Source organism: Channa argus, chromosome 18 (assembly GCF_033026475.1).
Source record: "Channa argus isolate prfri chromosome 18, Channa argus male v1.0, whole genome shotgun sequence".
Taxonomy (NCBI): Eukaryota; Metazoa; Chordata; class Actinopteri; order Anabantiformes; family Channidae; genus Channa; species Channa argus.
The window spans coordinates 2,999,725-3,012,901 of record NC_090214.1 but is presented as its reverse complement, the minus strand read 5'-3'; the positions used below and the strand labels follow the sequence as shown (position 1 = coordinate 3,012,901).

At 42.6% G+C, this 13,177-nt stretch overlaps 1 protein-coding gene across 3 annotated transcripts in view; it reads left to right on the top strand.

Annotated features, from left to right (window-relative positions):
• zswim6 (zinc finger, SWIM-type containing 6) overlaps nucleotides 1-8,444 on the top strand; it is a 40,207-nt gene extending 31,763 nt beyond the window's left edge. For all 3 annotated transcript variants that reach the window (XM_067484196.1, XM_067484195.1, XM_067484197.1), the window contains 7 exons: nucleotides 104-232; nucleotides 1,239-1,499; nucleotides 2,029-2,164; nucleotides 3,072-3,229; nucleotides 3,702-3,865; nucleotides 3,943-4,024; nucleotides 5,705-8,444. In XM_067484196.1, coding sequence (XP_067340297.1) covers nucleotides 104-232; nucleotides 1,239-1,499; nucleotides 2,029-2,164; nucleotides 3,072-3,229; nucleotides 3,702-3,865; nucleotides 3,943-4,024; nucleotides 5,705-6,567 — 1,793 coding nt within the window. In that variant the 3' untranslated portion in view covers nucleotides 6,568-8,444. The remainder of the gene's footprint in view (nucleotides 1-103; nucleotides 233-1,238; nucleotides 1,500-2,028; nucleotides 2,165-3,071; nucleotides 3,230-3,701; nucleotides 3,866-3,942; nucleotides 4,025-5,704) is intronic.
• Nucleotides 8,445-13,177: the final 4,733 nt, after the last annotated feature.

The window sequence follows — 13,177 nt, the reverse complement described above, 5'->3', positions numbered from 1 at the left end:
TCACAGGGCAGGAAATTAAAGTACAAATTTTCAGTTTTTAATGATGCTTTATCTAATCTCAGTGTTTCAGTTTCACTTTAACAGTTTTTGTGTTTCACTGTAGAGCTGCTCCATAAAGGAGTAACATCTATCACCAATCTGGAGGGCTGGGTGGGACACCCTCTGGACCCCATAGGCACACTGTTCAGCACCCTGATGGAGACGGGACAGGGCAGCGAGGACGGAGCTTCAGGTACACACGGATACGCAAACTGTAGAAGAAGCACTAGAGACCCCCTTTACTTACTCAAGGTTTATTGGGACAGCACACTTCTTACACAGAGAATTCAAGCTGTCAAACATCAAAATGAAGTTCTCTCACTCAGTAAAAGCTTTTATAGACCCAGCACAGCAAAATCTTTAAATTGACCTGTTCTCCGGGGTAAGTGTGTCATGGATACAGCCGTGTTGTGGCTGTAGCTTGAGAAATTAGTTTTACTTGTCTGAAACATTACAGTGCAGCTCTGTTGTGTGAAATCTTAATTTACATGCATCTATGACGTCAGACAAATGTGTATCAAGCAGCAGAAAATGGAATTACTGAAGTACTTCACTTTCCACCACTGCAGATGCCACACACACACACACACACACACTGCAGTGATTGCATCTTCCCGTCAGAGCTACAGGCCATCAGGTTGCAATCAGCAGTGGTGACAGACGTGCTGATTGGCTTCCAGTCATCCTCCAATAACAGCTCATGAATTAGAAATGCAGCAGGAAAACCACTCCAATTAAAACACATTAATTATGCAGGCAGCTCAGACGAATTTCAACATGCTGCACCCAGAACAGACGCTCGTCGTTGCCGCTCTGTTAGTTTGTTAAAGCAGGTGAACTGATGGAAAAAGTTGAGAAAGTTTTCAATTAAGTCGCTCGCACGCGCGTGTGTGTGCGTGTGTGTGTGTTCATCAGGGACCGTTAACACTCCTGGGATGAACTGTGAGGTCCACCACGACATCATTAAGCCATTAAAAACACACAATTAGCAGCCTCAGGAGAATACACACTGTGAAAAAGGAACTACAGACTGAACAAATAGATCAATAGATTTATCAATACTCTGCTGAATCCGCAGCCTAAAGTGAACATTTTCCTCCCGAGTCATCTCTCAGCATGGGCTCCCAGAGCCGTTTATTGAATCTGAATCCAGTCCTGAATCATCTCACCCCGTTTCCCTCTCTGCTTCACCCCCCCAGGCTCCCTGTGTTCGTCCAGGAGGATGGAGCATCCCGTTTTCCCGGCGCAACGTTTTCTGGAGGAAGGGGAGTCGTTTGTGTCGCTGGCTGTGGAGACCGCTCTGATGGGTTTGGGGCAGCAGAGGGTGATGCCCGACGGCCTTTACGCCCAGGAGAAAGTGTGTCGCAACGAAGAGCAGCTACTGGCCAAGCTGCTAGAAGTCAATTTAGACCAGTCATTGGTGAAGATCTTCCAGAAACAAGCGGTTTTCCTGCTAGAGGGTAAGATCTGTAAAGAATCCTTATATTTATTGTTCTCCAACCTGAGGATTTGCTGCTTTTCTTCTTCTTGTCTAATATTAAATGGAATAAAGTTTGGTTCCCGGCCAACAGCGCAAATCTCAAGAAATGTAGGGTTAAAACTACCGGTTATTTCCATCATCCTTAGTATTATTAAGAAAATTGCTTTCTCTATAAACAGCCCACAATTTTGTATTGAAGCATTTTCTTTTCTCTTACCAACATTTGTAGATTTCATGTTTGGCAAAGAAAAACTTAGTTGTCACGTTTGAAAAATGCTTAAAAATTGGAACTATAAAAAGAGAAATTAAGGGCAGATCAATGGTGATTTCTCAGAAGCTGCCAACCCTAAAACTAAGGTCACTAGTTCAATTTCCCTTCTCAGAACGTCCTGGAAGCACATGTGATCTAACACGTCGTCTGAAGTCTCTGCACAGTTTTGGTAGATGGCGAATCCAAGGCTCCTCATTCTGATTCACAGCTGACATTTGTGTGGTCTCATTTCTTGCAGCTGGTCCTTACAGCGGTCTGGGGGAGTTGCTGTACAGAGAAAGCGTCCCCATGCACACTTTTGCCAAGTATCTCTTCACCTCGCTGCTACCTCACGACGCTGAACTGGCGTACAAAATTGCTCTGAGGGCCATGAGGTGAGTAGTAGTGATTTCTTTTTAATGTTACTCATGCTACGCTAACTTAACTAGCGCGTGGTGGTGAGCGTTTACACCTGTACCAATAAGGTGCAAAGTGAGTTTCACGCTCACATTGTTTAACTTACTGTAGGTGATAAGACTTAATCTGATGCAGAGTTTGAGCCCTAAGAAAAACCTAATAAATAAAATCTGATTTCTGCTGATTATTTTGCAGATGAAAAATCCGAATCTAATAAAAAGCACTGTAACTGAAAACAGCAAAGGTGATTGTGGATGGGGACGGATGATTAAAAGATATTTTAAAGTTCACCTACCTAGAGATCGGTAATGGGACAAAACCTGGCACCTTTCTCACTTGCTTTGTGTGCAATTCATACCAACACGGAGAGAGAGAAGCAGACTTAGGATCTATCTGGGCCACTGCGTAAAACAAAAGCTTATTTTGCTGGAATATTCACTGAATAATTCAACGCGGCTGAAACCGTTTTATAAAATGTGTGAATAATAAATACATGCTGTTGGTTTCCACCCTGACCGCCATGGGTGGTAACACAACTTTATATGCTCTCGCCCAAATTAAACCTCTTTGATTTATGTGATATGTAAATTTGGAATCTTTCTGAATTACTGAGGAGGAATATTACACTCATGGTACCACTGCAGCTATAACAGGATCTAAGAGGGGGTTTGGGGGAGCAGTGTTATTTATAAACCCTCATCCTTAGTTTCTGTGTGTTCGTGGCCTGCGGCACAGATCCACCTGAGTTTGGCTGTGGAGCGAAAGTATCGACTGGCTCTATAAAAGGAACATTGTGCTCTAATAACTTCATGCAATGTTCCGAGGGTGGATGGGTCAGTTCCTGTCTTCCCGTTTGTCTGTAATAAAGCTCTTCTCTGTGCTCAGGTTGCCGGTGCTCGAGTCCACGTCCGCCTCCGGCCACCTGTCCCGGCCTCACCATATGGTGTCAGTGGTACCCAACCGCTACCCTCGCTGGTTCACGCTCAGTCACATAGAGACCCAACAGTGTGAACTGGCATCCACCATGCTCACTGCTGCTAAAGGTGGGGACACATCCACGAAGAAACGTTTTGCACTAACAGTTTGGACCACTGCACATTTCGGATTTTTTTTTCTTAAAACTGGATATTGACCTATATTTTAGTGATGGAAAGTAACTGTACATTTTTACAATATTTCTATTTTATGCAACTTTAAACCTCTACGTTATGATATTTGAGAAGCAAAAATATAAAGTGCATATACTTGAGGGCAGCATAGCGGTGTCTCCACAGAAAGATTGTTATAGGTTTGGACCTGCAGGCATGTTCTCCCACAGAATATTCATGGATTTGGTTTTTGCTGAGCATCATTGTGATGAAATGTATCTTAGAAGAGAAACAGGGAGATGCATCATAACAGTGCTGCTGAAAAGCAGCTGAATACGTTCTGACTTTTTCCGTACATTTGAACGTCACGGTGACTGTGGCGAAAGGTGGGAATGACTTCTGACCTCAGTTTTGGTTTGTTGTTCAGGTGACGCACACAGGCTCCAAACAGTGTTAGAGTACATCCAGAAGAACATCCACTCCTCATCCCACATCTTCAAACTGGCCCAGGATGCCTTCAAGATCGCCACTCTCATGGACAGCCTGCCAGACATCACGCTGCTCAAAGTCTCCCTGGAGCTGGGCCTTCAGGTACACGACACAACAACCCGCAGAGACACGAGTAAATACACGTCCTAGCATGGAGCTGATCCTTGTGTTTCTTACAGGTGATGAGAATGACTCTGTCCACCTTGAACTGGCGGAGGAGGGAGATGGTGCGATGGCTCGTCACTTGTGCGACAGAAGTTGGTGAGTCATTTTTTAAATGGTCAACGATTGATTTAAAACTAAAAAAAGCTATTTCTGAAACAATTGATTTCACACACACTCCAGCTAAGAGTCATCACTTCTGTAGGCTGACATGAAAGCTGGTGCTGCTGCTTTACCATTAACTCCATGAGTAGCCTTAAAGCCGTCTCCAGCCGACTTGTTTCAATCTACAACAATGCAAAAGGGTTTTAAATATGCACCTAATTGCTGGAACACTGATGCTAGAGCCCCAAAGTCTCCAAAACCGTCCCTATTCTCAGCACGTGATGTGCACACGAGAAAATAATCTCATTGTTTAATTACAGTAAACCTGGATCCAACATAACCATTTTTTGGATGCCAACTGCCGAAAAGACAAGTTTGCCTTAATTTAAAAGTTTGAGTTTTTAGATTCTAACCTTTATTTTCATGTGTATTGTCAGTATAGGACAGATTACATGACCAAGGCATTTAAGAAGTCAAAGTCATTATAAGCTGGTTTAGTAGTAAGCTAATGACAAACCTCTGCCTACGGTAGCATCTCTGCTCCTAAATCTTTACAGTACTGAGCCTCAGTGCATGACGCTAACCTTTGCCATATGTAGAGTTAATCATATACCATGTGGTTTTGAAAGTCAGAATTGTCAGTAACACAGAAAATGATTAAAACAACAGAATAGAAACGTCGGGGCTGAGAGCCGTTTCTGCAAACAGTTAATTACAAAGAGCTGAGAAATGTGTTTCCAAGCCCGTGTACACTTCAAGATGTGAGAACACCAGGTCAGACTTTTCAAGAGCTTAGACGTGGATTTCAAAAGCCTCTCAGCAGGATGGAAGGAATGCGGGGCAGGGTAGCAATTACAGAAGACTGTGGGCTGTGGGCTGATTAAGTGGACCTTATGTCTGAACTTCACTAGCGAAACCCAGTGGCTGATTTCCCTGAAGTGGACAGGAAGCAGGATCCAGAGAGGAAAACCCTCCAAGATGATTTGTTGTGAATGTAGGGGAGCGACAAGGAGTCCCTGTTTCTGTGAGCAGGGTATGAATGGATGCATTGAGAAGGTGCCAGTCGGTGATGTAGAGCGGGGCCAGTTCAAATAATGTCAGAGAATTAGAAACTGAAGATCCAATTGGATGCGAAAATGCCTCCTTTAAACCTTGTTGGAGTTCTGAAGCTATTGATTTATTTTGGGGGTGAAAAGTAGGGTCCTAATCTAAGCGTATTGTGAATATGACTGAATTTATTCAAGGGTTCTTAGGAGTTTTTAAACTTAAATGTCAGGAGGACAACGTCCATTTATTAAGGACTATTTTCGGTAGCAGATCAAACCATAGGATGTGCTACATTTGAATGTCTTAATATTCCCAATGTTTGGTTTGGCTGGTATTACTACTGAAATTTGTGTTCAAACCTTTATTTAAACGCTTTATGTACATCATATACATTAACCTTTTTGCTGAATTTCTGGTTTACACTTTTGGCAATTTCTTAATCAACAAATTGAAAATTGAAAAAGCTGACAGACTCTCCTGCCTTTGGTTTTGGCGTCCTCAGTTTGGTGATTTGTTGACCATGAAAATAAACTCTACCCATTTGGAAAAAGTAAGAAAACCAACACTGAACCCTGAGGGACACCACGATGAACTTAACACTTAACGTGTTCTTTCCTTTCGGTCTAGGTGTATTTGCACTGGACAGCATCATGCAGAGCTGGTTCACCCTCTTCACCCCCACCGAAGCCACCAGTGTCGTAGCGAGCACGGTCATGTCCAACAGCACCATTGTCCGTCTGCATTTGGACTGCCATCAGCAGGAGAACCTGGCCAACTCTGCCCGCACCCTGGCCCTGCAGTGCGCTATGAAGGACCCCCAAAACTGTGCCCTGTCTGCTCTGACGCTCTGCGAGAAGGACCACATTGCCTTTGAGACAGCCTATCAGATTGTACTGGAGGCAGCTGCCACAGGAATGAACTACACACAGCTGTTTACAATTGCACGCTACATGGAGCACCGGGGTTATCCCATGAGGGCGTACAAGCTAGCAACGTTAGCCATGACTCACCTGAACCTCAGCTACAACCAAGATACTCATCCGGCCATCAACGACGTGCTTTGGGCGTGCGCGCTCAGTCACTCGCTGGGGAAAAACGAACTGGCAGCAGTCATCCCCCTGGTGGTGAAGAGCGTGAAGTGTGCCACGGTCTTATCGGACATTTTACGGCGATGCACGCTGACGACGCCGGGCATGGTGGCACTGCACAATCGCAGGAACTCTGGGAAGCTGATGTCTCTGGACAAGGCTCCGCTCAGGCAGCTACTGGACGCCACAATCGGGGCCTATATCAACACGACACACTCTCGACTGACTCACATCAGCCCGCGCCACTACAGCGAGTTCATAGAGTTCCTCAGCAAAGCCAGAGAGACATTTCTCATGGCGCACGACGGACACATCCAGTTCACGCAGTTTATAGACAACCTGAAACAGATATACAAGGGCAAGAAGAAACTCATGATGCTTGTTCGAGAGAGATTTGGTTGAGAGAGAGGGGGAGAAAAAAAAAAAGCCCTTTATTTTACTTGAGTCTCCTTTTTCTCTCCTTTCTAACTTGTAGTGAAAATCAACCTGAAACATCATTCAAGCAACTCTTACTCCCACAGTCTGTGACGGCCAAGTCTAATGAGCTAAACTGAAGCGGTGCACTGATGAGTGGAATAGTTACAGTACGTACTACGGAACCGCGAGGCCCATGGTTCTAGTCAGACGTGGAACCTTTGTTGCATTTTTGGTTCATTTTCTCCATAGAATGACAAGTTTGAAATTTAAATTAAAAGGAAAAAAAAAAAAAGTTTGCAGAGGGAGAAAACTGTCAATCGGAGGAAGTTTGTGTGTGACCCTTTATACGGATGAACGAGAGAGTACACTGAGTAAATACTGTGTTATTCAGAGGCACAATGTCCAACTTGCATTCCTCCTACTTCACTCAGCTTAAATGTTCACAGCCTCAAAGAAAAGACGAACGGCTTTAAACCAAATGCAGAACCTCCATCTGACGTAACAAAAGTACCTCTTTAAAAGGATCCAGCTTTACTCCCCCTGTCCCCACCCAGTCCTCACCCACCTGCTTAGCAGAGAGAGAAAGGAAAAACCATTGATCCACAATCACAATTCATTTACTGCATCGAGATTTGTTTTTGCCGTCTTTGGGCGAATTGTTTGGGCTTCGCAGTGTTGTCTCAAGTGTTCAGTCTGCTTATTTCACACAACTGTCACAGTGCTTGCTCTTGGGGAAACATGGCAACTGTCAACATCCATTCTCAGGGATTTCTCTTTAAAAAGCAAACGAAAAAAGTGAACAAAAGCATTTTATTGTCTTGTATATATGAAAGTATATGTCTGAATATTGAAGAAAGTGTATATGTTAACTAATTTATGAAAGAATATTCTATGTAAGGCACAATACTTGAATCTGCAGTACTTTTGGTTTTCGAAACAAAATTAAAAACATATCAGAAGGAAAACGCTCGCCTTGCATTGCATCAGGGGTCAGTGTGACGGTCAAGCTGACTGTTTTAGCTCTGTAGAAATGTGATGAACTGCAGAAGACGGGATGTTGACGTGCAAAGTGTGTCGTCTCCTGGACGCCGACGTGTACGGAGGATCGTAGAAGTCAGAGAAGGACGGCTGTGGAGGAAAAGCAGTGACGTGGTGAAGCGTCACCTGCGGTGGGTCAGTCAGAGCACAACGCCGGTTTACACCTCTTCCGACGTCTCGACTTTGTGCAGGACAAAAGGTTTGGTGACGCTTCATTGTAAGAGTCCTGTGTTTTCTTGCTCACTTCCTGTAAACTAAACCTAGTTTCAATTATTTGATGTGGCTTTAAGTTTTGGATTGGATTCAGGGAAATTATGTGCATTTGTTGGAAAGTATTTAAATTAACTCAAATATTGTACTTTTTTTCTTGTAATAGAGTATTTTCATTTTGCTCCACTACGCGTCAGAGGCAAATAGTGCACTTTTCACTCGACTACATTTGAGAGCTGTACTTAGTTACATTAAAAATAATCTCAAAGTACAAACATTTGTATTTAGAACAAGCTTCATCATAACCAGCTGCAACATAAAAGTCAGTCAGTAATTATACTAGTATAATATACATTATTCTGAAAACGAGTCACTATGGAAATTTGCTTGTAACAAACTAAATAGCTTCTTCGTGTATTATTGATCCACTTGGTTAAAATATGTAGAGATTACTGACACGTGGAATATTGGCCCAATTTCTTGCCTGTTTGGGCCTTTTTTTCTTTAAGTCCTAAATCTGATGACTATTAAACGTAGCAACACATCCATATTTCAATTATAATTATTTCCAAATTGTCTTATTTAGTTTTTTTTTAGTTGTTGTTTTTTTTTTTTTATTAATTGTTTCCAAGAACGTAGCTGGAAAATACAGGATTCATAAAGTCAAAGGTCTGTTCTGTACGTTTTGACTGTTCTGCTTGTTTTTTTTAACTTGTGTCGTAACTTTTTACGTCTTCTCCTCTTCAGCTGTTTTACTTTCTGGTTAGGATTCCTCACAGGAACAGCCTTCTTTCTCGCCTTGTCTTAATGCTTTAAAATAACCAAATGAGAGTTCTAACTACCAAACCGTTTTTAAACACACACACACACGCGCGCCAGAGTTTCAGTGTATTTTAATTTGTAGCTGAACTGTATTTTGTGCTTTAAAAGCTCATTTTGTCCAGTTTCCAGTGTCATCTCTTAGAGGGCTTTTCTTAGCTCCCTTTTATTTATTAGGTAAATGATTGTATAACTGTCATCATGCTCATGAAGTTTGAACTAAGATTTGATACACTGATCGATTTATTTATGTAACTAAATCACTGTTTTATAAACTTGTTAATGAATCAACTTTTTGTTTGGATTAAATTAGTTTTTGACAGGATCAAGTCTAAGGGTTTATTTGGTTGCATGTTTATTTCATTTGTGCAGCTGAAACAATGAGTCAATCAACACAAACATAATTTGAACCTAGTTTGATCATTTTTCAGCAAAAACTGAAAACTAGTTCCAGCTTTGAGGATAAGTTGTTTTACTTTGTCTTTGTTTACTTTTTTTTTTCGCTGTACAACAAACAAACAAACATGCAAAGTAGTCACCTTCAGCTCTGCCACTGTAATGGCCAGTTTCTGAGATTTCATAATCTAAATTTTTAAAAGCAACTGACAAAATAACATAGCTAACAAATGACAAAAGCATTAAGAAATGAAGGAAAAGTGTCAGCACCACTTGTACAGAGCTAACACATAGTAGTAAAAATAAAAAGTACTATTGATTATGAGCAACTTTATGCACTAAACAACAAGAAAAAAAATACATTTAAGTCTTTCCAACAAATTTCCAACACCTTTGTTTTTGGAAAAAAAAAAGGTCTTACTCTAGTTAGGGACATAGAAGCATTTATGCATGTTTGTCCTGCAAAAGGACAAAAGCTCGCATGGATACAAAGGCTTTTAATAAGGATTTTTTTTTTTTTTTTAAGGGACCGGGACAGAGGACCTACAGATTAATACCCTCAAGGAGGAAGTCATAATTTCTCTTAGTGCTCATTTTACTTCCTGCAAAGATAATTTGGGAATTCTAGGCTTCCCTTATCCTACATCCTGTCTCTTGTCAGCAGCACGTAGGGCTCTGTGCAGACAGGAGGTTCTTAAAAAATAATAAAATATATTTTGTTGAGACATTAAGCGACGGAAATATGGTCCAAACATACAGTTTAGTTTGACTAAATTAATGCCAAGTTCCTGGGGGGAGGGGGAGGGGGGGGGGGGCGCTGCAATTTATCAATGTTGACTTTTTAAAACTGCTTTGGTTCCATTACTGGCTTCTTTGGATTAACCACCACCAGGTGGTTTGTATACATGCACATAAAAATGATATCAATTTGACATATTGGAGATTTCCTTTTTCCTCATCTGGTGTCTGACACAACTAACACTGTAAAAGGGGTCACGTTGTGCTTTTTATGATTCGGTCTCATTCATACACTGTTGTGGTGAGTCGGTGTCCGTGTTAAACAATGCTAGTAGTCCAAGTCCAAACATGGATGTGAGCGGATGTTAAAATGCTTGTCGTAAGGACACACAGCCCAGGTTTCCGTCTGCTCTGCACATTTAGTTCTCAGGTTTTTTTTTTTTTCCACGTGCCTGACACTGAGATGTTTGAACACTGTGGAAGTCCATAAATGGACCTCCGCTCCTCGGCCTCAGGTCTTGCGGACTGTAAAGTTCGCAAACAATAAATCCTGTATTATCATACAGTATATTTATAGCATGGTTTTCTAGAAGAGACCCAAAGCAGCAATGAATGCATCCTGTCAGCAAGTACTGGGTTTGTAGCCACTATAGGTTATTAAAATAGTTATGTTTCCGAACAAAAACTCAGGCACCAAAATATCCAATAACATTTGAACTAAATTTCAACCAAAAACTTGCTTAATGCATGATTTGAAAATGTCAATAAAAGCGTAACCATGAGCATAACTACAAACACGCAGAGCACATGAAGGCTTCCCTGGCTGGAAGTCCGGCTCCCTGGCTGGAAGTCTGGCCCAGCTGCGGCAGGACGGTGGATCACTGCTGCTCGGTTTAAAGGCGCAAATGCAAGGTTGGACAAGGCACCTTGGTAAAGATTACTAGACTGCGCCAATCATCCATCACACCGAGGCCCCGTCCTTGGAATACATAATGCAATGATAATCTGATCCAGTATGCAAATGGAGGCATAGTGGGTCGACTGCAGGGAGAACGGCCCACCTGCCCCGCAACACAAGTAGCCCCTCAGTATAGATCTGCTGTCAGATTACAGCCCGCAGTGGCCTGAAAGCCGTGAGGAATACAAAGTGGAACAATTGGGCTTTAAAGGCATTTGTTCGTGAGGCCAAATTAGTTTAGCAACAGGGTTATTTACAGGTAGATAATGTGATTTAGCTTCTTCATGAGATTAACTCCAATTCAACCAGTGTAGAGTTCGACTGCACTGAAACTGAACGGTGAGCGACGTTTTCAGCAGCTTCCTTCCTAATCCATGTCAGAGCCGCTGTTGGCACAATCCCATCAGCCTAATGCAGCGTGACTGTCGCGCTAACTTGGGTAATTAGACGAGGCGCTGTCTCAGCAGACACACGCAGAGATGAAGCTGTGGTGGGAAATGCTCGTGTGGGCAGCGTTCGGAAGCCATTTTGTGCCGTTCGCCTTTGCCCCGTTGACACTGGGTATAAATCTGCCTGTCACAGAAATGTTAGTTTATGCACCTTGAGTGCGAATGAGTCTTTCATCAGACTTGAATCAGAAAACCAGAGGTACTTTTCTAACAATTGTGCAGATTTGCAAAGCTGTTACATTCAGTTAGATTTGGAGCATTTGGAGTTTTGCCAGGACGACCGGGAGTTGAACTGCTGCAATTGCTCCACCAACTACACTCTACAGCGATTCTTGTAATTCATACAACTAATACAGTGAGCTAAATACAACACACCTCCCTCCCCCGACCAATCGGGTGTAATACTAGAATAAACTGAGACACCGGGAGCTAAAATCAGTTCACAAACGTACTGAACCCGAGACAAACAACGATCAGCAGTTTGTAAAAATGTAGTTTAGTTTGCCATGAATTATGGAAAGGGAAACCGGCTCCTCAGCTATTGTTGGAGCCCCCAGGGTCAGTAGTACACAATATTACGTTACTACGTGAATGAAACAAAAACCTTATGCATTTAAACTGACAGCAACTCTACGGCACCGATGTTGTTCAGAGCTTCAGAGTTTCACGAGCTCACAGAACCTACAGCAAACGCAGGGGCAGCCCTGACGTTTACATCCTACTCACGAGTTGTCACTGGGTTTTTGTGTACTTTACTTTGTATTTTGTGTAGCAGCCTCGCATTTTTTCTATCAAACAGATTGGCAGGTCTGGAACCCATTCGGTCAGTAAGCCGGGGATGTGGTCTGGCTTCCTCGCTTTTACAGCATTTCTGTACTTTACTTTAACCATGTTAAATGTGTTGTCTTGCTGCATGATCCATTTTCAGTTCAGTCTGCTGATACCCTGCCGATACCCTGCAAAAGTTGCTTGTGTAATCTAGAATTCATGACTGCAATGATGCCAACGTGTCCTGGTCCAGAGGCAGCAACGCACCCCCAGGTTTCAATAATGGGTTAATGTCGTTACGCTGGAACGCAGTGTTCTTCTCATTCAAGCTAAACGGGTCTTGGGTCTCATTCGTCTTCCAATAACCCCTTATCTTACTCACACGATCCTAATCCAACTGTAGACAGGCAGCAGAGTTCTTTCTGGAGAGAAGTGGCTTCTTTGCAACTGCCACTGTTGTTTAAAGTTCTCCGGATAGTGAACTCAACATCCTGATATTCGCCACTATAGTCAAGAGGGGCCTTTCCCCCCCCGACTCTTAGAGAACATGCTGGATCTTCTTTTGGTCGACCGCTCCTGGGGAGGGCAACAGTGGTGTTGAGATCTGCCTGATCGTTGACTGGTGGAGTCAAAACTCTTCAGTAAACCTGTCCAGCGTTTGTGTACTTTACTTTGTATTTTGTGTAGCAGCCTCGCATTTTTTATTGTGTAACCTGTCCAGCGTCTTCAGAAATCGGCTTTGTTCGAGCCATGACACACTTCTACAGATCTGTGATGTCAAGATTAGACTTTGACAGTAATGAGAGATTTCTATTCTTTAAGTAAAGCAGAGCCTCACACGTGAATTTCATCCGGACTAATCTTCCTTTCAAAACACATCGATAATCCTACTAAACCCATGAAATGTAATGTCTTGTTCTTTTAAATTGGGATCCCTTTCTTTAGGTTTAGGAGTTGTGTCAATGTCTCACCATGGTGAAGACCAGATTCATGCGTAGCCAGAGAAAAACCTGAAGCATTATCGTAAAACCAAACACGAGCCACGTAAAACTGGCGCCTCTCTGCTGGAGCCGCAACGGCGTAATCTGATTTCGTCATTTCAATTACCTGCAGAGTTCAACAACCTGCGAAAAGATTCAGTTTCAAACCAAACAAGACCTTTTGTCTCTATCAAGATGCATCATCTTCATGACCTTTTCTTGCAGGATCAGTTCCTTTT